Source organism: Phragmites australis, chromosome 11 (genome assembly GCF_958298935.1).
Source record: "Phragmites australis chromosome 11, lpPhrAust1.1, whole genome shotgun sequence".
NCBI classification, from domain to species: Eukaryota; Viridiplantae; Streptophyta; class Magnoliopsida; order Poales; family Poaceae; genus Phragmites; species Phragmites australis.
The window spans coordinates 28825501-28845053 of NC_084931.1; the positions used below are offsets into that span (position 1 = coordinate 28825501).

Below are 19553 nucleotides of genomic sequence, written 5' to 3' on the forward strand. Positions count from 1 at the left end.
TCGGAGCGGCGCTGGGTGACGGAGAAGGCATGCTGGTAGCAAGATCAACTTCTCGTGCGGTCTCCATGATATCGTTGATTATCGAACGCAGTACATGGACCACGGGAATACCCTACAACAACGCAAACCATGAAACCTCGAGAAGTCCTTGGACGCTTGAAGATGAAAGTTCTGAGAAACGGCCAAACATACCAATCTGAGATGAGCCCTCTCCGACGGGGAGAGGTCGCACAATGGAGGAGCGTCTCACAGGAGGCCAACCTTCCTCAGGGCTACCGCCATGAGGAATTTGCCCTGCAATTCGATGGCCTTGTTCGAGAGATCTACATAAGAGGGATACTTAAGACACCACATGAATAAACAATGAGCGACATGGAAATGGTTGCAATATTACCTAAAGAGCTCTCTCTAGTGATGTCATCGCTGCTGGTGTATATATATGCCGGATGTGCTCTTTTCAGCAAATGGCATAACCGGCACTTAATGAAGTCACGGGCAACATCTAATCTTGTTAGCCCGGCGTTCGCAAGGTTCTTGACCTGGGTTGCGAGGCTTAACAGATTCGGAGTGGTCACGAGGTAGTTCCCCTAGCTCTCGAAGACTTGTGCCAGTCTGTTTGGCACGCGGATGTTGCCCAAGGAATATTTCGTCTTATGGTAGAACTATTCTTCCCTCCAGCCTTACCACGATGACTTAAAGCACATCTCAAGGTAGGAGCCCACGATGATATCGCAAAGGTGAAATCCACAGCTTCCGATGGCCGGCCCGGTCTGCAACCTAGCCATGTAAAATACCTAAAGAGATCGAGGTATGGCTCGACCCCGATGAAGTTCTCGCACATGTGAGCAAAGACACTCAACATGATGATGGAATTAGGATTGAGGTGGAGGTGATAGATATCGTAGAAGGAGGTGACAATGATGAAGAATTTGGAAAAGGATAGCATGAGGCCGGCCAAAAAGAAAAAGGCCAACATCATGATCTCCCCCTAACAGGTGGTACCCCAAAGAAAGGCGGCGATGGAGTAGACGATTGTCATACATCTGCTTCAGTTTCACTATAGTGCACCTGAACTTGGGAAAATCTGGCTCTTTACCGGTGTGCGGCACCATTTAGGAGTGGCATGGGTGGCTATAGAGACACGAGTGAATATGGAGATGATAGGCTTTAAGCACAAGGGCTTGTAGGCAGTGGGGGGTGATGAAGGACTTTGTGGGCAAGCTTTGGCTTTCCAATTTATAGGGTCAGCGCGATATCCCAACTGTCGCGCAGAGCTCAGCCATCTCGAAATTCGAAAGGTTGTGCTTTGGGGGCTGAAATTCCCTCAGGACCGGTGGAAATCATTGTCTCTCTCTCTCACGAAGTCTTTGTCTCTCTGGAAGTTTGAAACCTCCCCTCAGGATGCGGTGTTATGGGCCTGCCACAAAAGTGGACAACATTTATGGCCACTCCTAGGGTGAACTTGTGTTGACCTAGGACTCAGGTGGTACGGTCAGGTCCACCCGTGACTCGTTATGGCTCGTTATGGCTCGGATATCGAGCCAGCTCGGCTCGTTATGGCTCGGCTCGCTCTAGCTCGTTAACATAACGAGGTAACTCGGCTCGGCTCGTTAAGGAAACAAGCTAAATTTCTAGCTCAGTTCAACTCATTAAGGAAGCAAGCTAAATGTACAGCTCAGCTTGACTTGTTACTAGCTCGAGCCATCTCGTTTAGCTCACGAGCTATACCTTAGCAGCGCCACCGCCGCTGGTTCTTCCTGCTGGTCCTCCTGGAGCTCGGCTGGTGCGACTGTGGCCAGGAGGCTGTCGACAATCTTGATGGCCGTCTGCAGCACTAGGAAGAGTGCCCAAAGCAAGAAGGTGTTGATCTTTCCCACCACTGCCTAGCAATTCTTAGCGATTTACAAAAGCAACACGAACCAAGAATAATCAAAACCCAATCGAAACAGCTCAAGCTTCAAGCATGAAGAATTGAAATCAAAGCTAGCTCTTAAGAACCAGAACCAATCGAAGCCCATCTTGTAATTCTTGCGTGCTTGGGGGAGCTGGCCCGCTCATGTCGAGGAGGAGAAGGAAGAGGTTAATCCACTTGAGGCATAGCTGGCCGGAGGGCCTAGCCGGAGCATGGCTGGCGGTGAGAGCCATGGTGCGGCGGCGCTTGGCTCCCACAGAGAGCCATGCCGGCGAGGGGCCAAAGATGAACTAGGACATGCAAAATTTTGAGGAGGTTCCCAGGAATCTCATCGTGCCCTTGGATGGCCGGGAGACACACTGATGTGGTGGATCAACGTGCGACCGGATCAGGCTACCCAGAGGTGGGGAAGATGACGCTTGAGAGCTCGGTTTGATCAGGGAAGATGGGGTTTCTCGTGGGAATCGGCAGGGAAGACCCTGTGCAACCTTCCTCCGCTCTTTTTGGGGCTTAGTTGGGGCGGATTTTGGATCGGTAGCGCCGGATTTTATGGTAGCACACTTTGCAGTGAGGAGCTTGTGCTCTGTGTTCAGCTGAGCTGGAAACCAGAGAGATGGAGCAGACACCGGGTGAGAGGATAAGGACTTAATTTGGTTTGTCCAGGGTAGAGGAGAGGGATACCTGTTGGAGACGTGACTTGGGCTAGCTCGTGACCAGCTCGCGAGCTGGCTCGAGCCAGCTCGTTAAACTAAACGAGCTAAAAAATTGGCTCAACTCGTTAGATTTTACAACCGAACCGAGCCGAATCGACTCAAGCTAGTTATGAGCTAAGCTAGCTTGTGAGCTGCGAGCTTTACGTTCAGCCTTACCTGTGACCACATAGCAAACCTCTTAGACCACCACATTCGTGGGTGAGTTTGGGGGCTACTGTCGGTGTATAGAACAGGAGGTCCCCCATTCTTAGGGCCTACACCAGCTAATACTGATTGGCAGAGGATTTTTCCCAAACCAGGGTCACCAAACCAGTCCATTCTCATTAAATGTTTATCACTCAAGTGTTTTTCCTTCCTATGCAGTCCTCCCTAGCGGACAGGTCATGACCAACGCAGAGGTGCCATGCCCCATCCCGTAGCATTAAACGCTATGGGACGGGCGTGCAGGCGTGTCAGACTGCTTCACAAGCGTGCGTCAGACCGATGATGTACAGGGCAAACCGACTGGCCGGGGTGATGTAAGCATGGAGGTGTTTAGCAAATGGGACAAGTTGGGCAGCTTCATCAAGGCAAAAGGAGACCATGATGTGATAGTGTTCATTGATGATATTCTTGTCTACTCAAGGAGTGCAGAAGAGCAAGAACAATATTTGAGAGTGGTTATGGAAAGGCTAAGAGTACATCAGCTCTAAGCCAAATTTAGCAAGTGTGAGTTCTGGCTTCAAGAAGTGGCTTTTTTTGGATATGTTCTAACAACGGAAGGGATATTAGTGGACCCTTCAAAAGTTGAGGCAGTAGTTGACTCGATTCAACCAATCAATATCTCATAAATGAGAAGCTTCCTTGGATTGGCGGGTAACTACCGCAAGTTTATTCAAGGGTTTTCAAAGATAGCTAAGCCAATTACAAAGTTTCTCTAGGAAGATGCCAAGTTTGAATGGGATGAAGCCTGCAAAAAGAGCTTCCAAGAACTCAAGAAGAGACTGACTACAACACCAGTATTGAAATTGCCAGATATCCAGAAGGACTTTGTGGTCTATTGTGATGCCTCACACAAGGGTTTAGGTTGTGTCCTGATGCAAGATGGAAAGGTTGTGACTTATGCATCTAGACAACTGATGTCACATGAAGAAAAGTACCCAACTCATGACCTGGAGTTAGCAGCAGTTGTACTTGCACGTAAGATATGTAGGCACTATCTTCTGGGAAATAAGTACGAGATCTATACATATCACAAGAGCCTGAAGTATATTTTCACTTAGTCTAAGTTGAATCTGAGGCAACGAATGTGATTAGAATTGATAAAAGATTACAACCTAAGTATCCAATATCACTCAGGCAAGGCTAATATTGTGGCTGACGCTTTGAGCAGGAAAGTTTACAGCCATGACCTACTAGTGCAGGAGTTAAAGCCAGAACTTCTTGCTAAAATGTAACATCTGAATCTGCATATAACAAAAGGACAAGTTCACACTCTAATGGTACATCCAACACTGGAGGATAGAATCTGTGAGGCTCAGTCAGAAGATGGAGGGATTCTAGAAGTAAAAAAGAATCTCGGATTAGATAAAGCACCAGGATTCAGAATAGATCAGCAAGGAACAGTATGTTACAAGGATCGGTTATGTGTGTCGGATCACGAAAATCTTAGGGAGTTAATTATGGATGAAGCCCACAACTCCTCCTATTCTATTCATCCCAGATGTACCAAGATGTTCACAGATCTGAGGATCTATTACTAGTGGACAAGAATGAAGGTTGACATAGCAGTATTTGTCACTCATTGTGATACATGTCAAAGGGTAAGGCAAAGCACCAAAGACCAGCGAGATTCTTTACTTGGAAGTGGGATAAAATTGGTATGTATTTTGTAGTTGGATTACCCCAAACTTAGAAAGGTAACGATTTCATATGGGTTATTTATAAAATAAGAAAAAAAATTCATTGTATATAGTCTGTGAGACTGTGTACAATAAAATTTATCATTTTTGTTTTTCATTGTAAAAGTAATTGTTTGAGTTGAAATTTTTTGGAGAGCTAGATTACATCCTCTACGCCATACATTTTTCACAATATTTTATGACTATTTTAATAATATTTTGAATTTTAAAAACATTGAAATATTGTAATTTTTTTTTTAATTTGTCGTCAGGTGGAAGGGCTTGTGATTGTTGCCCGTAACATATTTTTGTAGTTTTTTTTTTGAAACGGATGTCTATTTTTACATTTTTTAATTTTCGAAATATAAAAATAAAAAAATTCAATCGTGGCATTCTCTTGTTTGGCACGAACTAAACCAGAAGAAAGTAGCAGCCACTGCATTGTAAACTGGCCTATCAGAATTCAGGAACGCTGCTACGATCGGAGCGTACATGATCCAGAACAGAGAGACCCCGTCGTGCGCAACCAGAACTGGCGGTGACGGACCAGCGGAGATCACTTGTTCTTCGTCAGCACCTTGACGTACTCCATGTACACGATGCGACCCTCGCCGCGCGGGTCCACCTCGCGGACCATCGCGTCGGCCTCCTCCGTCAGCCGGTCGCCGTGGCTCACCATCACCTGCTGCCGCAGCTGCTCCGCGCGTCGTCTAAGCACTCCGCCAGGCGCTCCTCCGACTGCCCGGCGCCCATCTTGCGCGCCGCGACGGCCAGGAACGCCGCGAGGTCCATGATGCCGCCGGAGACGCCCGCGTCCTCGAGGAAGCGGCGCGCCTCGGCCTCGTTGACGTTCAACGTAATTGATAGAAGAATCGCCTATTATATTATAAAATAGGAAAGTTCGACGTGCTAGAGTACAAAGCATCAGCAGCCAGCGGCAAAGCCGGGGTGTGGAATCTAAAGATGTGTAAATGGATCGAATAATATGGGTCGGTCCAAAGCACCATATTGTTGCCACGATCTAGTCACGGTACGGCACGATGATTAACGGATCAAACCGGCACGGCACGATGATTTGGTTCGTGTCTAGACCGGAGCTGCGGCACGACAGGTCAGCACAGTACGACTCATTTAACTGTTCATATTTTTTTTAGTGTTTTATATAATTTATTTAGATCTAACATCATATAATATATGTGATGTAATAGTAGTGTGTTTGATTCCTAAGTAGAAGGTCGGGTGTTCAATTTCAAATGAATGCAAGTTTTTGTGATTTTTTTAATTTTCCACAGGCTAACAGGTTGACGAGTAAAAAAAGTCATCAAGCCTACCGTGCCGCGGGCCGGCACGATACAGCCCGATTTTAAATGGATCGTACCTGTGCTGGAATCGAGACACATGAGCTGACACAGTACGACCCGTTTAGCTAATGGGGCTAAATAATTCGTGCCTCAATGAATCTGTGTCGTATCGAACCGAACCGTCCATTTAGCTATCTTCAGTGGAATCTGCCCAGCGCAAAACAGAAAGAAAAAAAACCGAGAAGGCCATATTCTCGTGCGGCACTTAAATGGTGCGCTAAGACTCAGATCTCGACCTCAGCAAAAATGTGTTTCACTGTTTCGGCCACCGGCTGCTCTCTGCGAAGGATTCTACTTTGACAGGTCAAAAGAGAACCAGAGAACTTTCCTCGCCCTCTCCTATTGGCAGAGGCGAGCCACCATTTCTTGGTCAGAAACTAATAAATCAATGGGCCTATGATCGGAGCAACGCAACGAGACAGGTTGAACGATGGAAAATGGAGAGGGAACAAATCAGTGGGGGCACCTAGTGATCAAAGTAGTACTTGAATATCGTAAAGTGACATTTCATCCACCTGCGGTATGATATGATCCAATCTGGGTGTAAAGACTGGCCCATGCCTCCTCCGTGATCCTCACCCAACCATCACAATTTGCAATTCCGAGATCCAACAGCTGACATGGCAGTATCAAAAGGAATCGACCAAACAGAAGTTCTTTTTTCTTGGTAGGAGAACTAGAGAAGCTGAAAGAGAGGGAAAGGGTGAATCATGAGAGGACTATGAGGAGACTCTGATCTAAATTCTCTACGAGAATTGAATATGTGATTAAAATTGATCCTCTAAGGTAAACTTTATAAAGAAAATGGTTCGGTGGAAAAATGAATTAAGAAAAAATAGTTTTCCAACTCTCAATATCTAATTTATTTTAAATAATTACTTCCACGAAATTACTATAAAAACTAAAAACTGTCTTTTGACAAAACTTCTCTTAATTCCACTCTAAAAATTAGTCAGGAAGATCTGACAAACAGACTCAACACTACCTATTCTCATCTACTCCTGAGCCTGGGCAAGCTTGATTCGTTCAACAGCCTGGCACCATGCCTAATCGGTTCGGTTCGAGCTGTTCATGATTCGTTCAGGAATCATTAGCGTGGATGTGTGAGGAACTCAAGATCACGGCAATGCGACGGATCCACTGTCATGACCACCTTCTGCATGTGCCTAGAATCTATACATCTGTATTTGGACAAACTACGCATACATTGCAGCTGCAGCACTTGCATCTTGTTTGAAACGCACGAATTTACACGAGTCCCACAGGAATCAGTATGAATCTTCAAGAACTCACCGGCCGAAATTCTCATATTCCAGACATGTCCAGGTTAAGGATACGCCAGAAGTCTAGCCAACCTAAACTGCATTCACTGGATATAACATACACTTGTGCTAAACTGACAAGCCAGCAGAAACTAACAAAGCAAAGCAGATTGCACAGGAGATGAAGATAATATTTGCACAAAAGATCCAAAACCCTGGAAAATATGAACTTGACAAATCCTAAAAGCTCCAACAGGTGCATTGCAAGATAACATCACAATCAAAAGAAACCAGGTATCTGATGTCGCTTCCCAAGACTACACCACCTAACCCGATCGATCACTACTGAACAGTACCACCTGCATAATAGGTACTCAAGGAACATGACAAAGCACAACGTGTATGCCTGATAATTCAGTTCGCTTCAGAGAAACTTATTTCATGGGACCACTCCTCACTTGGCCATCATGACCTTGACAAACTCCTCGTAGTTGATCTGGCCATCGCCGTCCACATCAGCCTCACGGATCATCTCGTCGACTTCCTCGTCAGTCAGCTTCTCCCCGAGGTTGGTCATGACATGGCGGAGCTCAGCAGCTGAGATGAAACCATTTTGGTCCTTGTCGAAGACGCGGAAGGCTTCCTTGAGCTCCTCCTCAGAGTCAGTATCCTTCATCTTCCTTGCCATCAGGTTCAGGAACTCCGGGAAGTCAATGGTCCCATTGCCATCAGCATCAACCTCGTTGATCATGTCCTGCAGCTCTGCCTCAGTAGGGTTCTGGCCAAGGGATCGCATCACGGTCCCAAGCTCCTTTGTAGTGATGCAACCTGAGAGGAAAAGAGAATCGATACTTATCATGAGAGTAATATTAGAAAAACAGTCTTCTCGTCCAGAGTTTATAAAATTAAAACAGCCTGTCAATATAGGTGGGTTGTTGAAAGGCCAAATCAAGTAATATGGTTATTAAGACTGTTATCAGCTCATACAATACACATTTTTGAGACTATATAACCATTATGGTCCTGACAACACAGGGCACATCATAATACCACAAGATTACTTTCAGCCGCCAAAGGAACAGGTCAGCACGTTAACCACTTCCATTCACCTATCAAACTACAAGAACTTACAATAGCAAGCTAAATTTGTAAACAAAAATTGCTTGAAGGAAAAGTCGCCTAAACAAGCACAGGATTGGACCACAAGAGAAAGATAAATGTAATATGTAGAACAAGTAAATGACAGGGGGAAAAAATAAATGCTAGTCGCTTTCGCAAAATGTCAATGTTGTTGGTCATCAACATATTGAATACAAGCAGTCAATTTATGGGATCCATTTCACATAATATTATGAATATTGGGAATAATAATATGCCATAAAGCATAAACCACCTACAGGCAGAAAAGGCAACATGAACACATGAATGCAGTGCCTTGATATAATACTTTAATAGTCACCTAGCCGGTATCCTGCCAGTTCAATAAAATACTATTCTTGCTGGGTATCAATGACTCAAATGTATGTATTCCAAAACAAATCTATCTCAAGAATCATCATGTATACTCTGTATGACACAAATCGTATAGCGGTTCAGCTTGCATCTAAAGACCTGCAGAAAAAATATAACCTCTCTAGCATGAAAGTAAAAGTAACCATTCAACAGAACAGTAAAGGGATTTTAGAAATGAGCTGCAATGGGAACTGCCTGGGAAAGAGTGCTCCACAACTACGTACTGGTCTAAGACTACACAATAAACGCTTTCTGTCCAACTTGTAGGCTAACATTGACCAAACATACTACTACACTATCATCACAAAAGTGTTTTCAGTATTGACGTTATACAAAGAAGAACCTAATTCACAGAGTAAAAAACATCTACAACACAATTTTTTTCCCTAAACCAAAATGATTACTCCTTGACATGATACTACTATACCACAACCAGATTCACACCTTTAATTCTAGGCACAGCTCAACCTATGGTCGAATACACGCCCTTTCTTCAAAATCAAACAGCCTCAGTGATCTAATTCCAACTTCAATCCATTCCCCAAGACATCTCCGGTTCTTGAAGCACAGATTATGCAGCCATATGTTCACACCCCACTAATAACGTGACTCACAAAATTTGATGCACGGATCATCCTTCGCCCATTATCCATTCTGCATGAATGTTCCACAACACATTCGAATTCCAAACCCTAATTCCAAAAGGCGGCCAATTCCCGATCCCCAAATCGTTTCCCAATCGAGAGCAACGCAAAATCAAAGTTAGATCACACAGCGAGACTCATCGTTTTCGCTGTTATCCCGCCTTAAGTGCAGAATCCTGCATCACGAACAACTAATTGGTGCAAGCGACCAAATAACGAGACGCATCAAATCGCTGCACGCAGACACCGTGCCCACGCCCAAAATACCACCGAATTACCTCACGGACCACCAAACCCTAGGCACCACAGCACGAGGCCGACCGGATCTGGAACCCTCTACCCGCAACGGCTCCGACCAAAACACTAGAATTCGGCCGGATCGGGCGGCTGCGAGCTCGATCCAGATCCGGCCGCGAGAAATCGGGGAACCTAACGGGGCGAGGGGAGGAGGTGGGTACCGTCGCCATCCTTGTCGAAGAGGCTGAAGGCCTCCTTGAACTCCGCGATTTGCTCGTCCGTGAGCTGGTCCGCCATGGGAGGGGTTGCTGCGGCTAGGGTACGCGACGACGACGAGGAGGGGGGCGCTCGTGCTCGTCTCACTCGTTGGCCTGTGCGGATGGGGAACGAGGCGGCCGGTCCGTGTGCCGGTTTTATAGGCAGCGGTGCGGTCTGCGGATTGCTGGAACAGCGGTTTTTGTAGTTTGTAGGAATAAAATTATATGAGATCCCTGCAGAAAGGTGTTTATAAGATTTTGATTCACGCTGTTCGGTTTGAATTTAATAGTTTGATAGAATATATGTGAAAGAAGTAGAGGATATATATTATATGAAGATGGAGATTTTTATATGAGATCCGATCTCATATAATTTTCTTCTATTTTTTATCTGGTTCCCTTGGTTTTTCCTGCCTATTTTTGTTCTTCTTCGTTTCTTTGTGGATTTCGGCAATCAACGATTCCAGGTTCCAACCTGTGCTTCATAGGGCCTGATCTACTTCCTCCCTTTACAAATGCTTGATAATTTTAATTTTTACTACTAACATTTTGACTAATCCTATTTTTCCAAATGTTTATATAACATAAATATCACTTGATATGTTATTAAAAGTACTTTTATAACATCATATCCTTATAAATGTTTAAAAATGGAAGTTGTCTATTATTTATAAAGTCAAAGTTGTCAATTAGTTGTAAATGGAGGAAGTAATTTTTTTTGGAGGGAGTGATTCTCTAAGAAAAGTAGTTTTGTAGCTGAAAAATGATTATTTAGGGTAAATTTTACGGAGAGAGTGATTCCTGTGTTGGAGGTGAATTAAAGGAAACTACTTTTTTACTCTCAATATCTAGTTCTTTTCCAGAAATCACTCTCACTGATTTCACTCTATAAATTAAAAACTAAAAACTATTATTTGATAAAGCTCATGCTAATTTTACTTAGAGAACGGCTCTTTGAGCTCACCCAACAGCTCTACCAAACAAACCTTGACCTTGACATTGTGACCAGATTACTGAATTACAGGTGTACTGATTTTTCTCTAGAATTCGTCCAAATTTGGGTGGGTTTCTATTGGCAATGTCGATATAGGATTAACCAGAAGATGCGAAGAGCGGCGAGTGACGAAACTATGGGCCAAAGAGTGGCCCTGGTCGACCAGGTGGGGGAGCTATTAGGCTACTAGTGATTGGCTTTATGAGAGAAGATTTGGGTAACAGAGTGATGACTGACATCAAACGTGTATAAAGGCACAACATATTTTAAAAAGAAAGAAACTGTCAAGCAACTGTTTTAGCATTGATGTTCTAATTTTTTAAAAGCATCTTGAAAAGAATCTTTAAAACTTATTCTCTATATTTTTATATAAGATAATATTTTCTCACTAAATCTTCTTCATCTTCAATAGGCTCTCAATACTCTATTTCTTGTATGTCCTCTATTGTGTCACCGACGGATGGACCACACTTATCATCTCTGTTCCTTTGTTTCAACTTGCCCAGCACCAGCGGCGGAGCTACGTAGAGACCAATCTAGGCTCCGGCTCCCCTTGCCTCGTGCAAGTTTTTGAGGAACATCAAGTTGACGGCACTATGCAGCGATCGGAACCGGTGACTGTTCTGACTAGCAAGCATGCAAGCGTGGGCACGATAGGCAGACATGATCACGGAGGCGGTCAGAGCCGCGCACTACTCGCTACAGCTATACACTCGTGCCTCTGCTGGCTTTTTGCACGATCTTTTAGCTTGCCTGCCACACGTCGCGTTTGGAATGCTCAATGAACGCGTCGAAAATGCTCCTTGCTGGAGTTGGAGTAGACGACGGAGTGGGAGAACCGTGTCCGTCGCACCCACGAGTAATCCACGTGAGCCCAATAAGATTGGGAATATGAGAGGGGTTTTCTATCTCTAACTAGGATGGAAATGTGTTTAGAGGATTGATAAAAATATAGATCCTATTTGGAGAGTTGTTTGGGGGTGTTTTTAACTAAAATCTCTAAATTTAACTACAGAGAGTAAAATAGGGTGTCTCTTAGAGATGCTCTAAGCCGGCTGAAGTATAGAAAAAGGCGTCTACCTTTTTTGTTATGTCATTTTCTTTTGTTCTTTCTTTAAAGTCGACTACTTCCAAAGTTACTATAATGCCTTTTAAATGATACTGGTTTCGACCTATATTTATTTAGCTTGACGTTGCGCTCTCTGCATAGAAATTTATAGCATTCACTAATCATGGTAAATGTTCATATATTGTGTAGCGTAGCATGAATACCGGTACGCCTTGCGAATTTTCAAAACTGGCCTTACACGACGGCACTACATGCTCCGGCACTTGTCAGCTCCATGCCTTTTATTTTCTCCGGATTATCATCCGTTCCTGGAGCGCAAAATGTTCGTGGTTTTCCTTTCAGATTTTTATGGTGTGATGCGGCATCTTAATGGCATATTTGTTTTATGCTTATAGATTACAGATTATGATAATAATTTATAAATTAAAATAAACAAGTTGTATTGTAAAAACTGGATTATATAATCCAATCTCCGGATTATAACAATCTAACCATCTAAAATAAATAAGCTAGATTATAAAAACTGAAACAAATGATAGACTGTTAGATCCTTGTAACCTAAAGACTGTATTGCATAATTCAATTTTTAAATTTAGGAGTTATTTGGTAGAGCTCTGATTCTGTAGTGAGAGTAATTTTATGGTAGAAGTGGAGTGTGAGTGATTTTGTGGTGGAAGTGATTCTGTTTGTAAAATCGTTTGGTATGTTAGTGATGGAAGTGATTCCTGAGAGAATATTGTGTTGAAATCGAGGAGAATCAGTCAGGATTCAGGTAGAAACTAGTTTTTTCATATCCCACCTCGCTATACAAAACGGGAAGTGAATCCCACACGAAATCACTCCCCAACCAGCCCGTTTGGCAACGCTGGGAGCGCGGAATCAGCTCTCAGAGCTCTACCAAACGGGACCTTAGTTTTTTACAATATATAAATTATATTTTATAATCCTTGATAGAAACAAATAAGATAAGGGTTGTAAGGAGCGACTTACAAGTCAAGCATGAAGTGAGCTAAGCTTGGACGATCGCTGTGTCCCGTCACCCATGTCTACACAACGATGAAGACAAGCGGTCGTTGGTCAAACACTACCTAGCTTTTTTTGTTTGTTTAGATGAACACTCCTCAGTCTTTTTAGAGAAAAATCCTTTGACTTATATTAATAATAATGTAAGTAAATATATGAGTACCTAACTATTACATTCAAGATCCAGATGAAGTTGAGAAGTCGAGAATATTTTTTAAGGCTTCTGAAAACGCTGCACTATGATTGCATAGTTGAACTGCACGAGTAGCATCGCCGGCATGACTGAATAATTTTCAGAGTAACACAATAATCATAAGCTTGCAACGAGCCTGCCTGGCATTACCGCTACTGGTTCGACGAGATAGAAAACAATAATCTTAAGGTGAAATACATCTACGAACAAAGAACATCAGAGGAAAAAAAAGCACGGAAGGATATACAATCCAAACGGATGTAACAAACATTAAGGCAAACCTTCATTTGTTTGGCATTATATACTCCATCAACTATTGCATCATCCATGGAATTATTACATGGCTGTACTTATAAGTAGCACTCGACTCTGTACTCACATTTGACTTCCTAAACTATCCTTAATACCATCTTAAACAGATTCTCCAAAAAAACCATCTTAATCCTAAGAAGACATCGACTTGGACTATGTGGATCAATATCTAATCTTGATGAAACCATCAATCGATTGATACTACGGCGACACCGCCGGAGGTGCATCAGGCGTCGCCGGCGGCTCTGCCGGGGTAGGAAGCATGAGCGGCGGCACTGATTGCGCTGTCAACAAGATAAACAATAAAACAAGTTGATTAATCCCCTTGCAAGAATAAAATCTGTGGAAGTAATGCAAGATATATGCATGAGAAAGTTGTAGCTTACAGTTGCACATGAAGAGCGTTTGCAATGGCAGCATGGTGCCGCACGCGAGCGGGAGGATGGCCATGCGGACGGGGTCGATGGGCTTGGGCATGAACTGGTTCATGCCGCCGTTCATGCCGTGGCAGAGGCAGATGGGCGCGTCGCTGACGATCGACTTGAAGCCGTCGCAGCACTCGCCCGGGGGCGTCAGCACGGTGATGTTGGTGAGGTAGTCCATGCACGGCATCATGCCAACCAGCGGCGTCATGCACTCCGTCGGCTGTGGCGGCGGAGGCGACGAGCTGCCTCCCTGTACGCCGCCTTGCCGAGGTGGAGAGCCCGGCAGTGGCGGGAACAGGCTGGGGAGACCGGGAATTGGTGGAAACAAGCTGGGGAGGCCGGGGATTTGTGGTAACAAGCCGGGGAGGCCGGCGATTGGCGGAAACAAGAACGGGAGGATTATGCCGAGGAGGCCGGGCACCGGCGGAACGCCCGGTAAGCCGGGCGGTGTCGATGGACGCTGCGCGTCTCCGCCTGCTGGGGCGCCATTGGACCATGGCTCGGCTCCTCCTCCTGCTTCTTGGTTTGCGGCCGCGGGCTCGAATCCTTGGACCCTCGTCGCTCCCGAGGGCTGCAGCGTCGCCGCCGCCAGGGCGAAGGCGAGGAAGAGGGCCAAGAACTTGGACGACGCCATCTCCTACGTTGGAATTGGTGGTTTGGAGCTAGGAAGCTATGGCGCTTTGGCTGATTTCTGTGGAGGGCGACGTGGGTTGGTTCTCAATTTATAGTGCTGATGGCTTCGAGATAAAGAATTCAAACATTCTGCAATCAGATTATACTTCTATCCTTTACTGCTGCTTCTGATTAATCTGCGTTCAAAGGATTAACGAGTCCAAGGAGTACGAGGCTCTGTCTCTAGTTTCTTTTGTCTGTACGACAAGAAACGGTGAAGCGTGCATGGAGTCCTGCTGAACTCAAGAACGTAAAATCTGCACCTTTTTTATCCAGGTAAATTGGACAGATATTCATGGTTCAGTCCAGACGAAGTAAGGGTACTTTCTGTTTTGAGTTAATCCTGAACCGCCAAAATTTATTTCTTTTACAAGTAGATGCTGCTTTCAAGTTCAGACATGGTTGCTTGCAAGAGTCCGACATTTCTCAAATTGAGAGCCTGGTGCTCTATATGACTATATCTGAAACGCTGTTGGCAGCGATGTGTATAATTTGAAGTTTGCTGTAATAAGATTGGACTCTTATCCTTTACTACTGCTTCCGATTAGTTTGGCTTCAAAGAATTAACGAGTTTGATGTTCTATCCATAGTTTCTTCTACCTGTACGGAAGGAAATTGAAACCAGCCTACAGTCCTGTTGATCTTAAGAACGTAAAATTAGTACCATTTTTTCTGCATAGAAGATATACATGGTAACGTTTTGTGTTCATCACAACTACACTGAATAATGCATGGGACTCCGGAGTCCTGAACCGCCAAATAAATTTCTGGACAAATAGGTTATATTGTCAAGTTTGGACATTGTAGGTGTAGCTTACAAGAGTCCGGCATTTCTGAAATCGAGAGCCTGATGCTAAAAAATGTTGCCGTCGTTATGTAAATTTGAAAGTTTGCTGTAATGAGATATGACTGTTTTCTTGGATTATCCTGGACACTTTTGCTTCGCCTTGTACGAAGCAGGTTGGGTTTTAGACTTCTCCTATTGAGTCAAAACATGTACGTACGTATCGTGTTGCACATCTACATGGTGTGTATTAGTCACTGATGTGTCACGTTGGTTCGGGCCTCCACGGGCGTTGAAAGCAAGGGCCAGACCCAGCCCGGTCCAACAAAGCTAGGCCCGGAGCCTGGAAGAAACCTGAAAATATTGTTTTTTTCAAAAACTATTTGCTAATAAAATTTTATTTCATTATTTTCTGAATGAATTGCTACCATAACGGAAAAGATCCACTGCTCCCGACAAGCAGCTCTTAGTCTGTCTTGGTTTCAGAAGATCAGCTGGGATTACACTTCTCTGTCTCACATCTCATTGTCGCTGTTTAGCCTTTTTGACAAAAACAGGTAGCTTGTGATTCCACAACGTTATCGTCCTTGTATGGTGAGCATCAACATCACAAACATCGATCATTTCCTTTCCTTGTCCTGGTTATCTACGTCTCCAGCAAATGGACACATCAACTTTATCCGTATGAAACAACTGAGTTGCTTGTCTCACCATTTGCTTTCTTTCAGCATTTCCACATCACAGAACAAGACCAAACATTTGCACAATTCCATGCATGAGTACTTTCAGATCACACAAATTTAAGCATTTACATGACGAATGCACGGAGGAAAGTTTCCAACTCTCTTGTTTCATTTTCTCATAGAGCTCAGGCAACAAGAACCAGTTTATTACTTTCAGAAGGAAAAGAAAAAAAAAGGATAGCTAGGGGCTCCTGCATTTCCCTTCTGTACACTACTACAATACAATGTCAGCTACACCCCCTTATTCACTTCCATCAGTAGTCACCTCCTTAGTCACCCCTAGTCACCATTCACAGCATTGTCACCTCCTCAGCGGTTTGTAGAGCACAAAGCTCACATATTTGGACTCAAACCGGTGAGTGACTCCGAGGGCGAGCAGCGACCGCGATCCCCACCCTTTCTCGATTAACAGATGGTTGAGGACGACGTGCTGTGGTTTTGGAGTGTGCTCATCAGTGTTATTGGTATCACCAAGGACAGACATGAGAAGCTGGGGCGGGAGGGTGGGCGGCTCCTTGGCAAATTCCTCATCTCCCGGATATTGCAGGTCATAACTGTGCTCGGGTGATGGAGGCGCCTCAAATTCTGCTACGCTGTCGAGACTTTCTGGAACATAATCCTGTTCAAAACAAAGATGTCTTCAGATGACACGAGAACCAGCATTCTGGAACACCTTTTTGACGGCATAGAGCAAATACCCCAGTAATTTGTTTGGATTTGCTATTTAGATTTTCACAAGTTTGAATGCTCAAACAGAAATATATCATCCTTACTGACATGGACATCGAGGAGGTTGGCCACTAGTCCTCTCTCATCAGCTACATGAGGTAGTTCAGGGACGTATCTCAGTTCCCCGTCCACGATGATCCGGTAATGATATACTCCGGATGGCAGAACCAACAAGATGGTGTGATCTTTGCCAGACCTTTCTAATGCCCTCCTGAGATTAACACACCGTGTTAACATATTTACTTCTGAAACTGGGATAAACAGAAAATGCTTTTTGAAGATGCAACTTCTGACTTAGGGAAAGCATATACCTTGATGTCCAGTTATCCCACGATCCTTCCAGAAACACCTCATTTCCTCCCTGACTCCATGTAATCAAAGTTGGAATCCCCTTCTCCTGGGGGGTGTTGGTGGGTTCGTCTGAGCCATTTGTCGGTGAATGGTTAAAAACAGGAGAAAATTCAGTAGGTCTCTGCAATGGAGTCACTGGAACCTGCAAGGTGCAATTACCTGTCAATGGAAGCAGGACCGGCAATAATGCCAATAAATGTGACTTGTACTAGATAAAAATAAGTTAAGCAAACATCCTGTGACGAAATATGCTTAGTTAGAGGTAATATATTCCAACTTGTCATGATACGCAGATTTCAGAGCAATCTGAAGCATGAGTCCATGCATATATCTCCCAATATTACAGGATCTGAAACGTGTAATAATGCTATTGAGAAAAGGAAAGGGTTAACAATGTGCATAACTTTCAAAGGTTTAAATGGAATTGGCGAGAAGAAAGTCAAATGGTTAACCATGTAAAGACTGTATGGTTATGTCTATGCCCACTGGTTCGTGATAAGATGGCTTCAAAGTTACTAAAAACACAAGGGACGGAAAATGTCTGACTGCACAATTGTTAGGACTATGCACTGTTGCCAGATCAAATCTTTTCTTTTTAGAACACGGTGCCTCAAATCTGGTGTTCATGTTTAATAATAACCTCTGCTTTATGACACATCTACAATAGCAATATAAGCAAATACCTAACTCAAAAACTTATCCTACTAGAAGTACTAGCCTACATGCTCCAAGAGGCACATTTGTCTTTCATGTAAATGGCAGGTGAAGGGATAATCAACTGACTGTAGTCAAATACTCCAATGTGCCATTGCATGTCAAATTAGTGGTTACATTTAAGGGCTGATCCACTGAATAAAGTACTGCAGTTGTGTTCAATGACAAGATTCTTTCCAAGAACTGTTCTAATCGCGAATCGCATTTCTAACATTATTTTCCTTCAATGGGGACTATCCAAGAACAAAGAGTAAGGAATCTGTTCTACCATGTACATTGAACTGGCCAACTCTTAGCGCACATATGTTTTCAACGAAACCACATGCCCTCAAAACAAGATCAGGATGTACCCTCAAATCCATCAACTCGTCTTTACCCAAGCTTTTAGTTGCACAACTTGCACTGCCAAGTTCTTTTTTAAAATAACTTTTCTTTCGGGTGTGGTGCACTGGCAAGCTCTAGCCATATCATGAACAAGAACATCATGAACAAGAATCCACTAGTATTTGAGAACATCAGAAAGATCTAGAAGTTGCAGTTTAGCTACAGATTTGTAAGTTACAGTTTGTGCTACGCATTGCTGCTACAGTTGAAACAAACTTAATTAGCATCCGCAAAGTTAACTTTGCGGGGAAACTCTCCCCAGTCCCCCCTCGTAGTTCTCCTAAAAAAGAGAAAAAGTTTAAGCTTTAAACACCATGTTGGACCTATCTATGACTGATCCAAGCATAAAAAGCATCCAAACTTTTTTCACAACGAACAAGAAGCAACTCCGCAGCGGGCCAAACTAAACTTAATCACGAAGCAGGAGCAAGGAATAATCGACCACCGATTGAACGGAGCAGTAATCACGCACAATTCACACGAACCCCAGCAAAGGAGGCAAGGGTTTCTCTCTATTTTCCCTTTCCCTTTCGGGTAATAAATCATCACCTGCGGCGCGAAGAGGTAGGGCACGGGCGGAGGCTGCTCCAGCATCACGGCGTCCGACAGCGGCCGCGCAGCGGCGGCATCCGCCGAGCTGCTTCCGGCGCCGCCGTTGGGAGCCGCCAGCTCCGGTGACGCCCCCATGTCGCCGTTCTCTCCCTCCTTGGCGCTCGCGTTCCCCATGGCCGGATCGCCACCGCCACAGGCCTGCAGAGCAACACCCTCTCCCACCTCCACTAATCAAGCCCTCGAGTAGTACTTCCACCGCCACTAAGCAAGATTTAAGGCGAAATCAGCAAGTAAGCGGACGAGCAGGAAGCTACCGCCTTCGAGAATTCCACGTTAGTTTGGGTCAATTTACGCCGGCGAACCACCGGCGCTCGGAGTAGCCAGAAATGGCGCGCGCAGCAACCGGCTGCTTGGACGGAGGCGGAGGGGGGCGAAATATATGATGGCGACGCACGTGACCCGCACGCCGTCTCACGGGTGTTTAAGGAATTGTTTCCGTCATTTGTTTCTCGGCCGTTAGATCTGGCTAGTCGGGCCATCTCTGCCGCCCAGACGCGTCCGTGCATGAATGGACCTTGGAGTAATTACCGGAGTGCCCCTGGTCTTGGATTAGTTCTACTCTTGCTGACGTTGGTTTGGGGCAGGGGTCTAGAAGTTAACATTTGGGATTTATATATGCTGAGATTTTTGTAGAAAGTATTTTGATAGCTTTCTCAAGGAATAGGATTATGATACATGCAAACCATACGGAATGCGATGGTAAAGTTACAATGTGGCTACACCATGCCTATCGGATTCGATTTCTGGGTGTCATACACCTCCGATTTAGT

The 19553-nt window shown here is 44.5% G+C and overlaps 3 protein-coding genes and 1 pseudogene across 4 annotated transcripts; all 4 read right to left on the reverse strand.

Annotated features, from left to right (window-relative positions):
• Positions 1-5007: 5007 nt before the first annotated feature.
• On the reverse strand, positions 5008-6056 carry LOC133884133 (probable calcium-binding protein CML9; annotated as a pseudogene).
• Positions 6057-7312: 1256 nt separating this feature from the next.
• LOC133884558 (calmodulin-2) lies at positions 7313-9927 on the reverse strand. The gene is made up of 2 exons (XM_062324012.1): positions 9743-9927; positions 7313-7956 (listed from the first exon to the last, which is right to left on the reverse strand). Exons 1-2 carry the CDS (start codon positions 9816-9818, stop codon positions 7583-7585), a joined length of 450 nt encoding a protein of 149 aa, XP_062179996.1. The 5' UTR covers positions 9819-9927; the 3' UTR covers positions 7313-7582.
• Positions 9928-13339: 3412 nt separating this feature from the next.
• LOC133885538 (uncharacterized) lies at positions 13340-14564 on the reverse strand. The gene is made up of 2 exons (XM_062325266.1): positions 13756-14564; positions 13340-13653 (listed from the first exon to the last, which is right to left on the reverse strand). The coding sequence occupies exons 1-2, from the start codon at positions 14426-14428 to the stop codon at positions 13571-13573; spliced, it is 756 nt and encodes a 251-aa protein (XP_062181250.1). The 5' UTR covers positions 14429-14564; the 3' UTR covers positions 13340-13570.
• Positions 14565-16070: 1506 nt separating this feature from the next.
• LOC133885658 (SNF1-related protein kinase regulatory subunit beta-1-like) lies at positions 16071-19162 on the reverse strand. Of its 2 annotated transcripts, none has more exons than XM_062325396.1 (4): positions 18721-19162; positions 17034-17215; positions 16771-16930; positions 16071-16612 (listed from the first exon to the last, which is right to left on the reverse strand). In XM_062325396.1, exons 1-4 carry the CDS (start codon positions 18895-18897, stop codon positions 16295-16297), a joined length of 837 nt encoding a protein of 278 aa, XP_062181380.1. In that variant the 5' UTR covers positions 18898-19162; the 3' UTR covers positions 16071-16294. The 2 variants fall into 2 exon arrangements, with proteins under 2 accessions (XP_062181380.1, XP_062181379.1); XM_062325395.1 differs by having other exon boundaries at positions 16771-16933; positions 18721-19159.
• Between the last annotated feature and the right edge of the window lie 391 nt (positions 19163-19553).